Genomic DNA, 16,221 nt, shown 5'->3' on the forward strand with positions numbered 1-16,221 from the left:
TCTCGCTTGTGTTTTACTCGACAGGTGAGTTGTTTTGTATCGTATCTTTACAGAAAACGATTGCTATTATAACGATCAGCAAGATTAGTATTATGGGGCATACAGGCCAAACGTGGGGCCTCTCATATCTAGACCCGCGCGAGGGCGTGTCTGATCCATAGTCTGATCATGTCTTTGCATTGACTTTGTATGTAATCTACTCACGCAAATCGTTGAACTCGAGTTAAATCCATGATTTATCTTTCCGTCTGGTTGATGGCCGTCAGCGGTTGGGTAGAAGACAATTTAGAAGACCCATCATTCCACGCTCCTTCTTAGCATCATCAAACCACGCGTTTGTTATTGTTTTGATAGTGCGCCCTCTATAGGCAGGTCCTACAACCTGTACCTTTAAATTGTCAGTATCACAGGTCATTTCATTTATATGAATAAAAAATTGAATTGGGGATAAAACACACCCCTGAGGAAGCCAGTGTTTAAAGGGTTCATATGATGTTGCTAAAATTAACTTTATGTTGTGTATTTGGTATAATGCATTGTGTTTATGCAGTTTGTGTGGGCTATTATGCCCCGGTACCGTCTTCCTGATGGTAGGAGCTGGAAGAGACTGTGGGAGGGATGGGTGAGGTCCTTCACATTAATGTTTGCTTTGCTGGAGCATCGTGTGAGGAAAATGTCCAGGATGGAGGGGAGAGGGGCACCGATGATCTTTGCAGCTGTGTTCACTGTCACCTGGAGGGTCTTGTGGTCTGCTGCACTACAGCTCCCGTACCAGACAGTGATGCAGCTGGTCAGCACACTGTCCATGGTTCCTATCATCCAGGTTATTTCCAACCTTATCCATCAGAGTACCACGTACAACTCTGTAAGCAAACTGCAAGTTTTCCAATCATTGCTTAGGAGAGTGTCTGACAAACCTCTCTCTCCATGCACTTATAAAGCATGGAGATGTAAAAGCCACTGGTCTGTAGTCTATAAGGTCCTTAGTATGTGCCTTTTTTTGGCAGTGAAATATTGGTACTCTCTTTCCAGGCCTGAGGTACAACATTACAATAAAACGACAGCTGAAAAAGCTGAACAATTATAAACCATAAGACAAATACAATAGATAAGCAAATTAAATAAATTAGATTTTCAAACTCAGTAGGTATATTTTACATATATACAATTATTTAACATCTTTTGTTGTTTTAAGTGACGTGACATACAGCCAAGTATGGTGTGCGCAGCAATTGGCCTAACGGGGGGCGCTACAGCAATCAAAATTATGAAATCGCTCCTAAACTGTTAATCACAGGCGCAGGTGCCTTATGGTATAGGAGTCCTTGCCTCAAGACAGACGAAATGCATTCCTAGTCCTAGGTTTTTCGACTGGTCAGAACCAAACCAGTGCAGAAAGATTCTCTGTAGAATGAATTTCAAAAAATTAAAATGATCAAAAAATTAAAGTTCGACTCGCCATCGCAAAGGTACGTCAAAATGTTTGAAAGGGGAAGGGCCAGTTTTACAGAAATGGCAATAACTTTTCAACAAATTTCAACAAATCTTTGCTTAAGTCTGAACACTTGTGTAAGAGCTCAGTCTGAGGTCACATGAAAAAAATAAAATAAATCATGGACCTTGGCCAACTTTCCTTCTTTTGGATGATTATACGTTTTTCATACCAAGCTTATAAGTCCTAAGCGACAACTCAAAACTTCATGAAATTAGGTGAGCACCTGTGACAGATGATTATAAAAAAACATTGCAAGGTTTTATGGAAATCCTACCATAGTTGGCGCTATAAGTCTTAAACGTTAAATTATCATTATTTTTCTATGGTAAATTACCTGGATTTGCCAAAAATGCTTTGTTTAATTATTGATTTGGGTGTTTACAGGCTTTTTATGTATTTTTACATATATGCTTAAATGCCTTGAAGCGCTTGTTTTTGCAAGGCTGGGTTTTTTTCCTTTTGTTATCTCTGTCTTCGTGTTTCTGTTGGAGAAACTCTGTGGAAAAGAATTCTCACACAAAGTTCAAGATGTGTAATGGAGAGCCAACCCAATCTCTTTGCATCTGCTGAGATCGATTATTTCAAATCATCATCGAACTGGCAGGAGAATCGTTTCCCTTTTTTCTGTTTCCAAGGAAAACTGAGGACATGTCCAAACATACACGAGTATTTCTATAAACCGATTTTTTCCTTCTTCCATTTTGAAAATAATCTCAGTCCACATGAAAACGCAGAAGCATGATATGAAGCACTGTTAAGAGCATGCCAAGCCAACAGGTGCTCAATATCCAGTTGCTCAATATCCATTTTTTTATAGCTGACGACTGAGATCATGTTTGAAAGAATAAGCAAGAAATGTCTTTTTTTTTTAAAGCTCAAATCCGATTTGACTTTCTGTGTTACATAAATACACAAAAAAAAAGAAAATAGCTTTTACAATATCCAGAAAATAAACAAATGTATAAAAAGCAATGATAAACTATTAGCTAAAATAATAGGAAATTTTCACTATGTTCTCACCCTCAAGAAAACATCATTTTTGTTTCATCAGTCACATACAAGAAAGAGGGATGTGAGGATGATTATAACTGTCAAGTCACGTATCATATTGGTATAAAACTTGGGCATAGTTTTTGAAATCTTCTGAAGTTATACAATCACTTCGTGGGAGGAAAAAGACTGAAGTTTAAGTCTGTAGTTCAATAGAAATCCCCATTCCATCCAAATCTGCTGCAATAAATGATATGTGAGAACATCTTGGGCCTCTAGACCACATGAAGGAAATGAAAGCGAAGAAATTGGTTCTTACGTGTATGTAGCAGATCTGAATGTTAAGATGTAAATGAAGTTTAAGGAACTATTGCTTTCTAATACCTCCACATGCTTTGAGAAACACTGGATATCTGTAGAATTACATATCGATTTGTGTAAGAATATTTCTATTTAATAGATTTTTTTTAGTTAATTATAATACCTCTTTATAATACTATATATTTGTTCAGATTATAATGCTATTCATCATTGATAACATGATCTCAGTTCTGTTCAGAAATGTTCACCTGTAACCTGTAATACGTTTAGTTTGGGGGAGCAAACAAGCTCCGACGGCTAATGAGAGGCCTTTAGAAAAGATGAGCTGAGCTTTGAGCACGTTTTGCGTGTCTGAACGATTTTTTAATTGCTATGTATCATCCTTGTCTTTTCCCAGGGTAGTCGACAGTAAAAACCTTGGCACCCACTCAGACTCCAAACTCTCTCTCCACAGCTCTGACAGAGCGCTAACAAATATCGCTCCGGCGAGAAGAGCGCTTGTGTGCGTGAACTGAATCCTTGATTCCCTCCTCTGTGTCTTAAATTCAGCTTTGCAGTCCCCACTGAGCAACGCTGCTCCTATTTTATTTCCGTTCATTTTCATGCACTTCAACTTGATTTACTGAAATAATGTTCACAAAAATATCATTTAGATCTAAACGTGTATTTTAAAAATGTTCAGTTTATCTCTGTTTATTTATTTTAATTTGCAATTGGAATTATTACAAAATAATTGGTTTCCATAGGTTTTTTTTTTTTTTTTCACTAAATGTACGCAAAGGAGAAAATGCATTCATTTTTATTTATACACAATATCACAATATTTATTAGTAAAATATTTGCCTTCATACATGTAACAATCATTTCTTAAAAGATTTGGTTACACTTTATTTTAAGGTGTCATTGTTACGGGGTAGTTATACATTTAAGTACTGAGTATTAATAATTAACTACATGTACTTCCTATATGGTTAGGGTTAGGATTAGGGTTACTTGCATGTAATTATGCATTATTAATTGTAATTATAATAGTAAGTACATGTAATACGTGTAATAAGGACACCTTAAAATAAAGTGTTACCAAGGATTTGAATACATGCACAAACACATCATGGTGATTATGAACGTGCAATTGTCCAGCCATTGCTTCTTGTTTCACATATGAGGGAAAACCAAATCCATCACATTGAGTTAAACCAAAGAATACAGTTCTGATGTGCAGCAACAGATTGTTGAGCTTCTCAAATTAGAAAGTGGCTTTGAGAAAAGAGTTAGAGCATTGGATATTCCCATTTCCACCATCAGGGCAATAATGAATCATTTCCAATCAATTTAAGAGGTTACAAACCTTCCTGGAAGAGGACGTGTGTCTGTGTCGTCCTAATGCTGAGGAAGAGAGTTTGAGTGGTTAAAGACTCTCCAAGGATCGCAGCTGCAGAATAGCAGAGATTAGTTGAATCTTGGGATCAGAAAGCCTAAAAAAAGGTCAACCAGCACATCACCACATGTTGTTTGGGAGGGTTTAAAAAAAAAAAAAACAGTGACTATATTATCAGTTTTCAATGTATCCTCCAGCCCTGCAAGGCACTTCACTTGAAAAGCCAGTTGCATGGGCCGCCCGCTAATTAGAAAAGTTTCTCAGCAGGCTTCTAAAGAGTAAAGCTGTGATTTTAGCTGAGCACTGTTTACGTGCTGCTGCAATCTTACAGAGCACCCGCTGTGCTGCACACAGCACCGCAGTTCAGGAACTCATCGCCGCTTCTGTGTCTGTTTCTCTTTTTCTCTCTTCCTCTCTTTCTATGCTTTCTGTGCTGAGGGCCAGTTATATATTATTTACAGTCTGTCCACTACTGCACACAGCAGGTCATATACAATACGTCTAGACACGAGCAGCTCAAATGCTCTAGTTTCACAGATTTTCAGAAAATCCGGTTTTGTACTTGAGAGTCGATGTCAAATCGGCATTGACCCAATTTACTAGACTTAACGATGCTTCCCATAAAGTATTCATTTTAAGGAATAGTTCACCCAAAATGAAAATTTGCTGAAAAAATTCACTCACCCGCAGGCCATCCGAGATGGAGATGAGTTTGTTTCTCCATTAGGACAGATTTGGAGAAATGTAACATTGCATCACTTGCCCACTATAGTGGTTCTTCTGCAGTGAATGGGTGCCGTCAAAATAAGAGTCCAAGCAGCTGATAAAAACAATACTGTAATCCACACTCCAGTCCATCAGTTAACATTCTTTAAAGTGAAAATCTGCACGTTTGTAAGAAACAAATCCATCATGAAGATATCTTGAACCATTGCTTCCAGCAAACATGCAAGTCTATTATCCGTAATAACACTTCCTCCAGTGAAAAAGTCATCTCGGCTGAATCAGGAGAGAAATATGCACAGATCAAGCACAGATTACAATTCTGATGTAAAGGGGCAACAGGGGATGGACTATTTCAGAGGAGGAAGCATTATTATGGATTATGGACTCTAATTTTGGCCAGAAGTGCCGTTTTGAAGTTAAAATGCTTTAATGATGGATTTGTTTCTTAGAAACACACAGCTTTTCACTTCACAAGACTGGAGTGGTGTGGATTATTGTGATGTTCTTATCAGCTGTTTGGACTCTCATTCTGACGGCACCCATTCACTGCAGTGGATCCATTGGTGAGCAAGTCATGCAATGCTACATTTGGCCAAATCCGTTCTGATGAAGAAACAAACTCGTCTCCATCTTGGACGGCCTGCAGTGAGTACATTTTCAGCTAATTTTCATTTTGGGTGAACTATTCCTTTCGGGATGAAAAGCTGCAGTACTTCTGCATTTTCTTATTGTGTTCATCATAACTCTCCATAACTATTATGACTCTTTCTGTTATATAAGAAAAGTTGTTCTCCTGTGTGCAGTTCATCCAGATCCTCAGTATGGCACCATGGGTTTCCAAAGGGCTGCCAGATAAGTTTCTACATTTGATCCCAGAGCAAATCAGTGTTTAATCATCAACGAGAATCTGTGGAAGTCAAAACACTGGCTAATTAATAGAACACAGGGCCAAGTGCCCTTATGGCAACAATTTTCCTCTGTATCCTACAAAATTCCCCAAAATCAAGACTAATAATTTGCAATATGAAGTTTTTACTTAAGGCGGTTTAACCCTTATGCGTTGTTGGGGATTTTTTCGTCCACTAGGGTTTGAGTCTTATTTTTGGCCACAACTTTCTCTGTGTTTGAGCTAATGGAATGATTTTTGGTGACAAATCTTATTTTGACATTTTTCAAAAACTCAATGGTACACTCTGGGCAAATTCACTAAACTAAATTCAGAAACTAAGCCTTTTTTTGCACAGGTCTATCTAAAGGGTTAATGGTCCCACCAAGTGATTAACTGTAAAAATAAAAAATTACCTCTTCCCAAAAGGAAAACCACAAACAATCAAGAATGCATGATTATATGGTGTCATGGCTTTGCAATCAAAAAATGTCGTTATAATGGAAGTCAATGGGGCAAAAACAGCCACCAACAACAAATTAGGGAGAAAAAAATTAAATCTAAATCTGCAAAAAAACTAAAAATGCATCAAAGCCAATGTTGCAACTAATCTTTGACATGCCCAAGACCATTATAAAAAGTAAACAAAAAATCCAGCCACAATTACTTTTTTATTGAAAATTTTGTGTGTTTTTCCCCCAAATCAGTAACATTATTTATGAACTTTGCAATTAAAGAGTTTAAATCTTGGATTTTTTAAAAAACATTTTGTAGTTTTGATCAGGACTGAAGTTGATTAACAGATTTATGCAAAAAATGTGAGAAAAAAATATGAATCTGACACAGTTTTACAGCAGTTTAATTGAGTGGATGTTTTCATCCCGAACATACCGAAAGGGTAGTGAATTTGAACAATGCATAAGGCTTAAATAACCAAACTTTTGCATATACTCTGTCCTAGTCAGTATTCTAAACACTGTTGAAAAAATTTGTGTTTCTTGAAACCATGATACTTTTTGCTTCAGAATTCCTTAATGAATAGAAGGTTTTGAATAATGTCTATTAAAAATATAAACCTTTTGTAATATTAAAAATGTCTTTCCTGTCAGTTTTGATCATTTGAATGCATCCTATATATATAACTTTTGAATTCAGTGCTAAATTAAAAGCATTAATGTGAATTTTATTAATGCTGCACAATCACTAAATGTGAAAAAAATGTACATTTAATTTTAAGATTATATTGCACAAAACAGCTGAAGCATTACCGGTTGATTAAACTGTAGTTATATAGGCCTTTCCCAAACATTTTTACAGAATCTGCAAACTTCCAAACCCATGATTCATTAGCTTTTTTCGGACACTCATGTCCCTCCATTGAGATCACCTTATTCCTAAGCATGCTTTTAGCTATGAAATGAAACCAGGCATGATGGGAAACTCTAATAAAACAATAAAGCTGTTTGTGTATGCACTAAGGGATAAAGTTCCAGCGCACTCCATAACACACATTATCTCCCATGCAGAAGTTTGGCGCCAGTATATCATGACAATGAAGAGCATTGCCTCATCACCTCGCTTCGCTTCAAAGTATCTGCTTTTGTGCCAGCCATGTCGATGAAAATGTAACCCCCTCAGATCTTCACTATTTACAGTAAATTCCTCCAAAATACGAGACTCGTGTTACGGTTACACAGAATGACAAACAGCAACTGGAATCGGATGCATTCCTTCCTTCTATCCTTGCACTTTACAAACGACTAATAGTGAATTTGTTTTCTTAAATATATTGAATATACAAAATATTTGCATGTGAAGGAAAATGCTAGAAACAAATATTTGGGGCTAGATGTATGTGCTTAAATCCACACTGACTAAACTGTTATGAAAAATGAAAGGGATGTTTTTGGGACTGACCAGTTATTATGAGTGTTTTGATCAATGAGAGGATAAAAATTATGATGATGGATTAAAGCATAGTTGTAGCTGTAGTAGTTGTATTTTAAAAGCAATTGAAGATACTAGAAAAGATAAAGATTATGGAAAAGTAAAGTTAATTTCTGACCATGCTAAATATGAAAGCTACAGAAAAGAATGCCGAATTTTGGCTCCTTCATCTGGATGTCTTTTCTGTTCAATAAAAGATTTTCTTATCTCTCATTTGTTTTCAGTTCCCAAATTGGCGGAGGGTCTGGACCACTAAAAATAGTGGGGCAGAGTGACATTGATAATTTCTGGTAAAAGGCACATTTCAGACTTGTCTTTCTGCTGGAAACAAGCTAAATCATTGGCAGTCCTCTGCTGCTGACAGTCGGCTCCAGTTTTGCCCCAAGAGTGTCATCTCTGGATTTCAGTCGGATGAAAAAAAAAAAAAAGTCCCGAACTTCAAAAGTTTGGAGTTTGAGTAGTTTGAAGGGTCTATGTTTTGTAGCTAGAAAGATCTTCAGGGGATGGATCCTTTGAAATATTCTTCTTGCTTCTCAATATTTATTTTATTTGATATTTGATGGTTCTGAAAATAAGCTGATCTAGGCTATTAATTCTCCAATATACTGCATATATATATATATATATATATATATAAAATGTTTGGTTGCACACCCTTTGGAAAAAAATAACTGAAATCAATCACTTCCGGTAACCATCAATAAACTTCGTACTCCTCTCATCCCGAATTTTTGACCACTCTTCCTTGGCATACTGCTCCAGGTCTCTCATTTTGGAAGGGCACCTTTACCCAACAGCAATTTTAAGATCTCTCCACAGGTATTCAGGGGGATTTAGATCTGGGCTCATTGCTGGCCACTTCAGAACTCTCCAGCGTTTTGTTGCCATCCATTTCTGGGTGCTTTTTGAAGTATGTTTGGGGTCATTGTCCTGGTGGAAGACCCACGATCGTGGACGCAAACCCAGCTTTCTGACACTGGGCCCTACATTACGACCCAAAATCCTTTGGTAAGTCTGAGATTTCATGATGCCTTGCACATAGTCAGTGCCAGAGGCAGCAAAACAACCCCAAAACACCTTTGAACCTCCACCATATTGGACTGTATGTACTGTGTTCTTTTCTTTGTAGGCCTTATTATGTTTTCGGTAAACAGTAGAATGATGTGCTTTACCAAAAAGCTCTATCTTGGTCTCATCTGTCCACAAGACGTTTTCCCAGAAGGATTTTGGCTTACTCAAGTACATTTTGGCAAACTGTAGTCTTGCTTTTTTATGTCTCTGTGTCAGCAGTGGGGTCCTCCTGGGTCTCCTGCCAAAACATTTCATTTCATTCAAATGTCGACGGATAGTTTGCGCTGACGTAAATGCTGATTAAGAAACCTCTTATGGAATGTGTGTTGATTGTGGTGTTTGGACTGTAGAACTATGCAGTTGTTGTCTTTAATTTCACATGTAACAGTTAATCTTTTATTTAAGGCCAGTTCTCTGTACTTTCAACCCAATTCAAAATCAAAAGCTAAGTGCTGATGTCTGTACCATCTACGTTTGTATTGAATGTAGGCTACTTACTGTGCAGATACTGCTGTTAATTTCAGATGGTTACAGTTATTGTTTTTAATAGCCAAAAGCAAGTTTGGCCTATTTAATACCCAATATCTTGTTTATGCACACTTTCCTTCTTTCTTGTTTGTTGCTTAAAAGCATCGGACAGTTTGCTTGTAAAAAATCGATCAAGTCCTCACATAGTTCTCTGCTCCTCTTTCTGTTGTCCATGCTTAGTGTGGCACACACAGGCACACAATGCAAAGACTAAGTCAATTTATCTCCTTTTTATCTGCTTTCAGGTATGATTTTTATATTGCCCACACCTGTTACTTGCCCCACGTACGTTTAAAGGAGCATCACATGCTTGAAACAAACTTATTTATCCATTATTTTGTCCGGCCCATTTTTGTGTGAAATATTCACATTTTTAAAATAATAAATCACAACGGAAATATATATATTGTTTTTCTTTTATTTTTACATAATACATTTGTTAATTATATTACTTAGTCATAAATCTGTAAGAATATTGTCTTTCACAATATATATAAAGTCTTTAAGATAATATATCTTTAATATGTCTTAGTCTTTAATATATATATATATATATATATATATATATATATATATATATATATATATATATATATATATATATATATATATATATATATATATATATATATATATATATATATATAGTTATTTATTTAAGATTATTTATAAGATATACATGTTCATAAATCATTTTATAATTATAAGTTGTTTTTTTTTCATTATGTACAAGATTGATGAATAAATTAGAATACATTTTATTTGTTATTTCTCAATTTATGTTGTCTCTTCCATAATTGTCTTTTATCTTTTATTTAATGTATTCTTATTAAGCCATATGGGATTTCTGGCATACTATGAAACTTCAGTGCAGTAGGAGACTTCCTTTAAGCCTTTTGTTTATACATAAATATTGTTTAAAATAGTATATCCCAATTGTAAATATGTTAAGGTTGTTTATTTATTTCTATTTATTTTACTCATAAGAATATGTTCTTTTTACCATTACTTAAAGATTGCAGCATTTCATGTTCCTGTGGCTCAGTGGTAGCACATTGCATTTCCAGTGCAAAAGGTTGTGGGATCCATTCCCTGGGAACATACATAGTATGAACATACATACAAGCGTCTGAAAAATGCATAAATGTATAAGTAAATGTTTTCTCATTAGCATTTATTTTTTGTTCTAATTAACTAAAAAGCATTATTTATGTATTTACATTTTTATTGCATTTCATATTTATTAAAATATTTTATCGTGGAGTACATTTTATTATTATTTATTGACATTTTATATGTATTGTATTTTTCATTAAGTCCAGTGTTTTCATTTAACAGTGGTTTAATAGCATCTGAATGATTAGGACTGAGTTCATGCATGGGGAACAAAAAGTTATGGTATTTTTAATAATATCTGTACAGAGGGGAATTGCAGCATTAATGCTAAAGATCAAACATGCAGAGGCTGAGATATAGAACGTGTGGTTAAAAGCACACAAATCTCATGCAGTCCCACTGGGCTCAATCTTTGATCTCTGTCTCTCTATAGGCTAACGTCAGCGTCAAACACGAAGGAGACAAGGTGATTGTCTTTGAGAGGGCCAACGTCATCTTCATCTTTAACTTCCACCCAACCAACAGCTACAGCAGCTACAGAGTGGCAGTGAGGCCGCCGGGGAAGTATCCTTCACCTCTGTAGACACTCCACTCCAAAAACCAAAATATTAATTTTATTGGGCATTTTACTCTTTTTTTATTTTTATTTTTATGACCAGCAATACACCGCTATATTGCAGCTAATACCAATATAGTCTATGACTTACCCTAGTGTCCTTCCAAATCTATGAAGTTCAGTGGAATACATTTTTGTATATTATACTGGTCTTAAAAAGCCCATCGTAGTCCGTAAAAAAATATTCTGAAGTCATATGATAGCTTTTGTGCAACAAGCAGCTGAAATGTAGGTTTGCAACTGCACGAGGGTTAGTAAATGATGACAGAATATTCATTGAAGAGTTTTTTCAATGTGTACAACAGATTTTGCCACATCCGTGTCGGTGGGAAGCTACAGGAAATGTTTTCAGCAGGGGAGTGAAGGAGAACCTAGCCTTCAGATGCAAACAGCTGTGTAGCTGTCATTATGAGCATGAGAGGTAAACACGTGGGCGAGTTTGCCTGGCGTTACAGTGTATGTGCCGGCGTGTTTGTGTGTCGGTAAGGTAACCGTGTTCGAAAGATGAGTGGAAGCAGAGTGTCCAATTAAAGCAGAGGACAGATGAAAGTGCCACTCTGTGTCAGAAGAGGTAAACAAGTCTGACCCAATGAGTCCAGAGTGCTTTTTCATTAAACCCCTACCATCTCTCCTACATATAACTATGTGTATACATCCATATTTCACTGTTATCTCACCGTTGTCTGTTAGACGGTTTTAGAGTCCGGTAAAGACATAATAACATTTACATTTAATCATTTACCAGACGCTTTTTTCCAAAGCGACTTACAAATGAGGAGAACAATAGAAGCAATCAGAAGAAACGAGAGAGCAACAGTTATGCAAGTGCTGTGACAAGTCTCAGTTAGTCTAGCACAGTACACATTTTCTAAATAGAATGGAAGAGCATAGGTGAGTGCTAGTATTAGTTCTTCAGGTGCCGGTTGAAAAAGATGTGTCTTCAGATGTTTTTTTGAAAGTGGCCAAAGACTCAGCTATTTGAATTGAGATATAGTGGTCATTCCACCAGCTTGGCCGTTTCTAAGAAAATGTCTGTTATAGTGATTTCGTGCCTTTTCAGGATGACACCACAAGACGTTGTTCACTTGCAGAACGCAAGCTTCTGGAGGGCTTGTAAGTTTGAACTAGCGAATTTAGGTACATTGGTGCAGCACCAGTTGTTGTCTTGTAAGCAAACGTCAGTACCTTGAATTTAATGCAAGCAGCTACTGGTAGCCAGTGCAAACTGATGAGGAGTTTCAGCCCGTTAAAGACCACTATTCCTGCTGCGTTCTGGATCAGTTGCAGAGGATTGATAGTACATGTGGGAAGACCCGCTAAGAGTGCATTACAATAGTCCAGTCTGGAGAGAACAAGAACTTGGACAAGAAGTTGTGCAGCTTGCTCTGATAGGAAGGGTCCAATCTTCCTAATGTTGTATAAGGCAAATCTGCAGGACCAGGCCATTGAAGCAATATGGTCTGTGAACCTTAACTGATCATCGATCACAACTCCAAGGTTCCAGGCTGTCCTGGAAGGAGTTATGGTTGACCAACCCAGCTGTATAGATAAGCTGTGATGAAGTGCTGGTTTGGTTGAGACCACGAGCCGTTCTGTCTTAGCAAGGTTGAATTGATGGTGATGGTCCTTCATCCAGCTAGAAATGTCTCTCAGACAGGCTGCAATGCAATCAGCTACTGTCGGATCATCTAGTTGGAATGCTTCTGAATGACAGATCCTAATGGTGACATGTAGATGGAGAAGAGAAGAGGTCCAAGCATTGAACCTTGAGGAACCCCAATAGCAAGAAGTTGTGATTTAGAAATCTCACTCCTCCAAGACATCCTGAAAGACCTACCTGGGAGGTAAGACTTGAACCATTGCAGTGAGGTTCCTGAGACGCCCATCTTCATGAGGGTGGACAGGAGGAAGTGGCTTCTAACACACTGTATCTTTAGATATGTGAGAGTCAAATGGGCTTGTGCGTTTTAGATGTGTTCAGAGTGATTAGGGAGCTTCAGTGGACTGTTTTACACTTGGTAGTACAGAGTAGTATTATGACATCGAAAAATACACTGGTACTTACCCATAATTCCATATGACTTGCATCTCAGATGGCTCTTCTTGTATTTCTTGTGATCCTCTCTGATTTTTGTATCTAGTTCTGTTTATTAGTTAAATTTTACATGTTTGATTTAGGCCACTAGTATGCCATTATACACCACTGTATTGGATCAGTTTTGATCATATCAATAACCTATTTGTAATGGAATAACGAATAATCTATCTATCTATCTATCTATCTATCTATCTATCTATCTATCTATCTATCTATATGAAGTTCAGTTGAATTAAATTTTGAATACACTGTAATACTGGTATCAAAATCCCATTGTAGTGCATAAAAACAATGAATATTGTATGCCCCATTGGTAATTGCAGTGCAAATAGTTCCGCTTCTTTGGATAAAAGTGAAGTGAAAATAAAAAATCAATAATAGGCAGAACAGTATCACGATAATATGTCTGTAACATTTCCCAACTCTCGTATTTATGTGGATCAAAAGGTACTACTTGTGTGTGACACATGAATAACTATGCCTAATTGTGAACATTAAATAGAAATAAAGTTTAAATTCATGAATGTAAGTATGTATGAATGGGATAAGCTAGAATCAGTGAACGTAACTTTAATACTGACAAAAAACTGTCAGCGTTTGGGACAATTAAAGTCCCTGTTGTTTAAATGTATGGCATGACTTAATGTTTTAGTTTTATTACATGCTAAATTGCTAAGTGCTAACTATTACAAATGCTCAGTTTTCGGGGTTTTTTTTAAAGCTGAATATTTTGCATGACAGATGAGTAGATGTTTTCTTTCTTTCTTTATTATTATTATTTTATTTTATTTATTTATTTGGTCTGAAACACATGTATTTGTGTTTACAACTCAGATGAGGCCAAATCTGTGTCCTTAAACATTGGAGCACAAAACATTTTGGAGCCTGTTTATGCTTAAATTCAATATCATGTGTGAAATGGGCAAAATTATTATTTTTTTCCCCTCTGTTTACACATTAAAATACACTTTGGCATGAGCTTCCACCTCATCAGGTGACAGCTGCAAAAGCCATATTTTTGTATACAAGTGGAGTTACAAACTGAAACTTTACTAGAAGTAAAAACCAAAAAGCTTCAGGGAGGAGGAAGTGGTCGTGAATTTGGATTCTAGAGAGAGACAAAGCACATCAATACCTTTGAAAGTCTCTCCCATGTCCTTTCAGCAGGAAGAGCAGCCGTTATGTTCCTTGGAAATTTCTTTTTTTTTCAAAAGCAGAAGACAAAGTTTCCCTTGAGTTAAGCTCTCCACCACAAACATCAGCCATTAAAATTGTGAAGACACCAGCTTTTGACAGGAGCTCAAACCTTCTGTATATATATATATTTGTTTTTTTTTTCTCCATCTTTGGTTCTCTGCTCTCAATGGGAGTGTCTTCAGGTGCTTCTCTCCATTTAGAAGGATGGAGGATTGTAAATCCCAGTTGGTTATCATCATGAAAGCACATCCTGACAGGCCTGATGTGTCTTTGATAAGCTGCGTGCCAACAGGCGTCTGAGATTGTGTCAGGTCATCATTCTCCTATTATCTGTCAGGGGCATTTACCTGAATGCCATACTTAATTCAACCGTATCAGCATTCCTCATTGAATCTGGAATAGGCTTGTCCTTGGGCAAAACAGCAGCACGCTTTACAACTCAAAGATGAGAATTAAGTAATGAATGTGATAAAGGATGGAATGGAGGAAAATGAATATTGATAGCTATGAAGCTGAACACAAGTGATCTAATGAGAATGTTCTTTGCTGTTGAAATGAAAGAGTTGTAAAGAGGGTCAGTGTGTCATGCATGCATATTATGGTTGAGTAGATCTAGTTTCTTGAAGAGCAAATCATACTACCTACCTATTAACGTTGACATGTTTTCCACTCCTGGTCTTTTTGCAATCATTGTAGAAGCTGGAAACCAAAACCATTAAAAAATGTAAGACTGCTCTCTTAATTAATTTATTATTTATATACTATACAGGCTACCATTTACAGGTTTGGATTAGTAAGTTACAGTTAATATTATTGTTACAATTTAAAGTAGCTGTTTTCTATTTAATTTTTTTTTCTTTTATTATTATTATTATTATTATTTGCAATGGCAAAGCTGATTTTCGGGCATCATTACTTCAGTTTTCAGTGTCACACGATTCTTCAGAAATCATTTTAATATGCTGATTTGCTGCTCAAGACATATTTCTTATTATTATCAATGTTGAAAACAGTTTTGCCGATTTAATATTTTTGTGGAAACAGTGATGCATTTATTCAGGATTATTTGATGACTATAAAGTTCAGCTGAACAGCATTTATTTGAAATGCCAATAATTCAAAAGTCTTCACTGTCACTAAAATCAGTGCATTCTTGCTAAATAGAAATATTAATTTAATAATATTAAATTAAAGCATAAAGTATTATCAGTTACTCATGCTCATGTCCAAACCTGTATGAGTTTTTCTTCTTCTTCTTTTTCTTCTTCTGCTGAACACAAAACATCATCAACTGTTTGGTTGCCAACTGTCTTCAAAGTATCTTATTTTGTGTTCAGAAGAAGACAGAAACTTATACAGATTTGAAATGACAAGAGGCACTTCATGACAGAATTTTCATTGTTGGGGGAACTATTCCTATAATGTGTTATGTATGAGTTGTGACACTGGAGTTGTGGATCCAGATGCTAGCTTTATTAAAAGAGCATGGTTAAACAGGCAGGCCAAATATAACATCCAAGAGAGTAATCCAACAAACAGGAACAAGGTCAGGTCAGGCAGCAAACAATCAAAACACAGAAACAGTCCAAGATCAAAAAACACTTAGGAAGTCAAGGAAGCAAACAGGGAAACTGGGAAATCATGACAGGCTTACAATCACCAACGAGTGTGTGTGCCATTCTTATACTGTGTGACTGATGAGGTGATGAGAGATGGTTGACTGTAATTGGTGAGTGCTGATGAATCCAGGCAAAGGATTATGGGAAATTGAGTCCAGGTTAAAGTGGCAAAAGTCTGGAATGGAGTGCCCTCTAGCAAAGCTGACGGAGCAGTCAGTGTTGCCAAGTTTAAG

The 16,221-nt window shown here is 36.4% G+C and overlaps 1 protein-coding gene across 1 annotated transcript in view; it reads left to right on the forward strand.

The window, feature by feature from the left end:
• LOC128028762 (1,4-alpha-glucan-branching enzyme-like) overlaps positions 1–16,221 on the forward strand; it is a 133,310-nt gene that overhangs the window by 91,441 nt on the left and 25,648 nt on the right. The window contains exon 14 of the mRNA XM_052616081.1: positions 10,892–11,022. Coding sequence (XP_052472041.1) covers positions 10,892–11,022 — 131 coding nt within the window. The remainder of the gene's footprint in view (positions 1–10,891; positions 11,023–16,221) is intronic.

This window comes from Carassius gibelio, chromosome A15 (assembly GCF_023724105.1).
Source record: "Carassius gibelio isolate Cgi1373 ecotype wild population from Czech Republic chromosome A15, carGib1.2-hapl.c, whole genome shotgun sequence".
Taxonomy (NCBI): Eukaryota; Metazoa; Chordata; class Actinopteri; order Cypriniformes; family Cyprinidae; genus Carassius; species Carassius gibelio.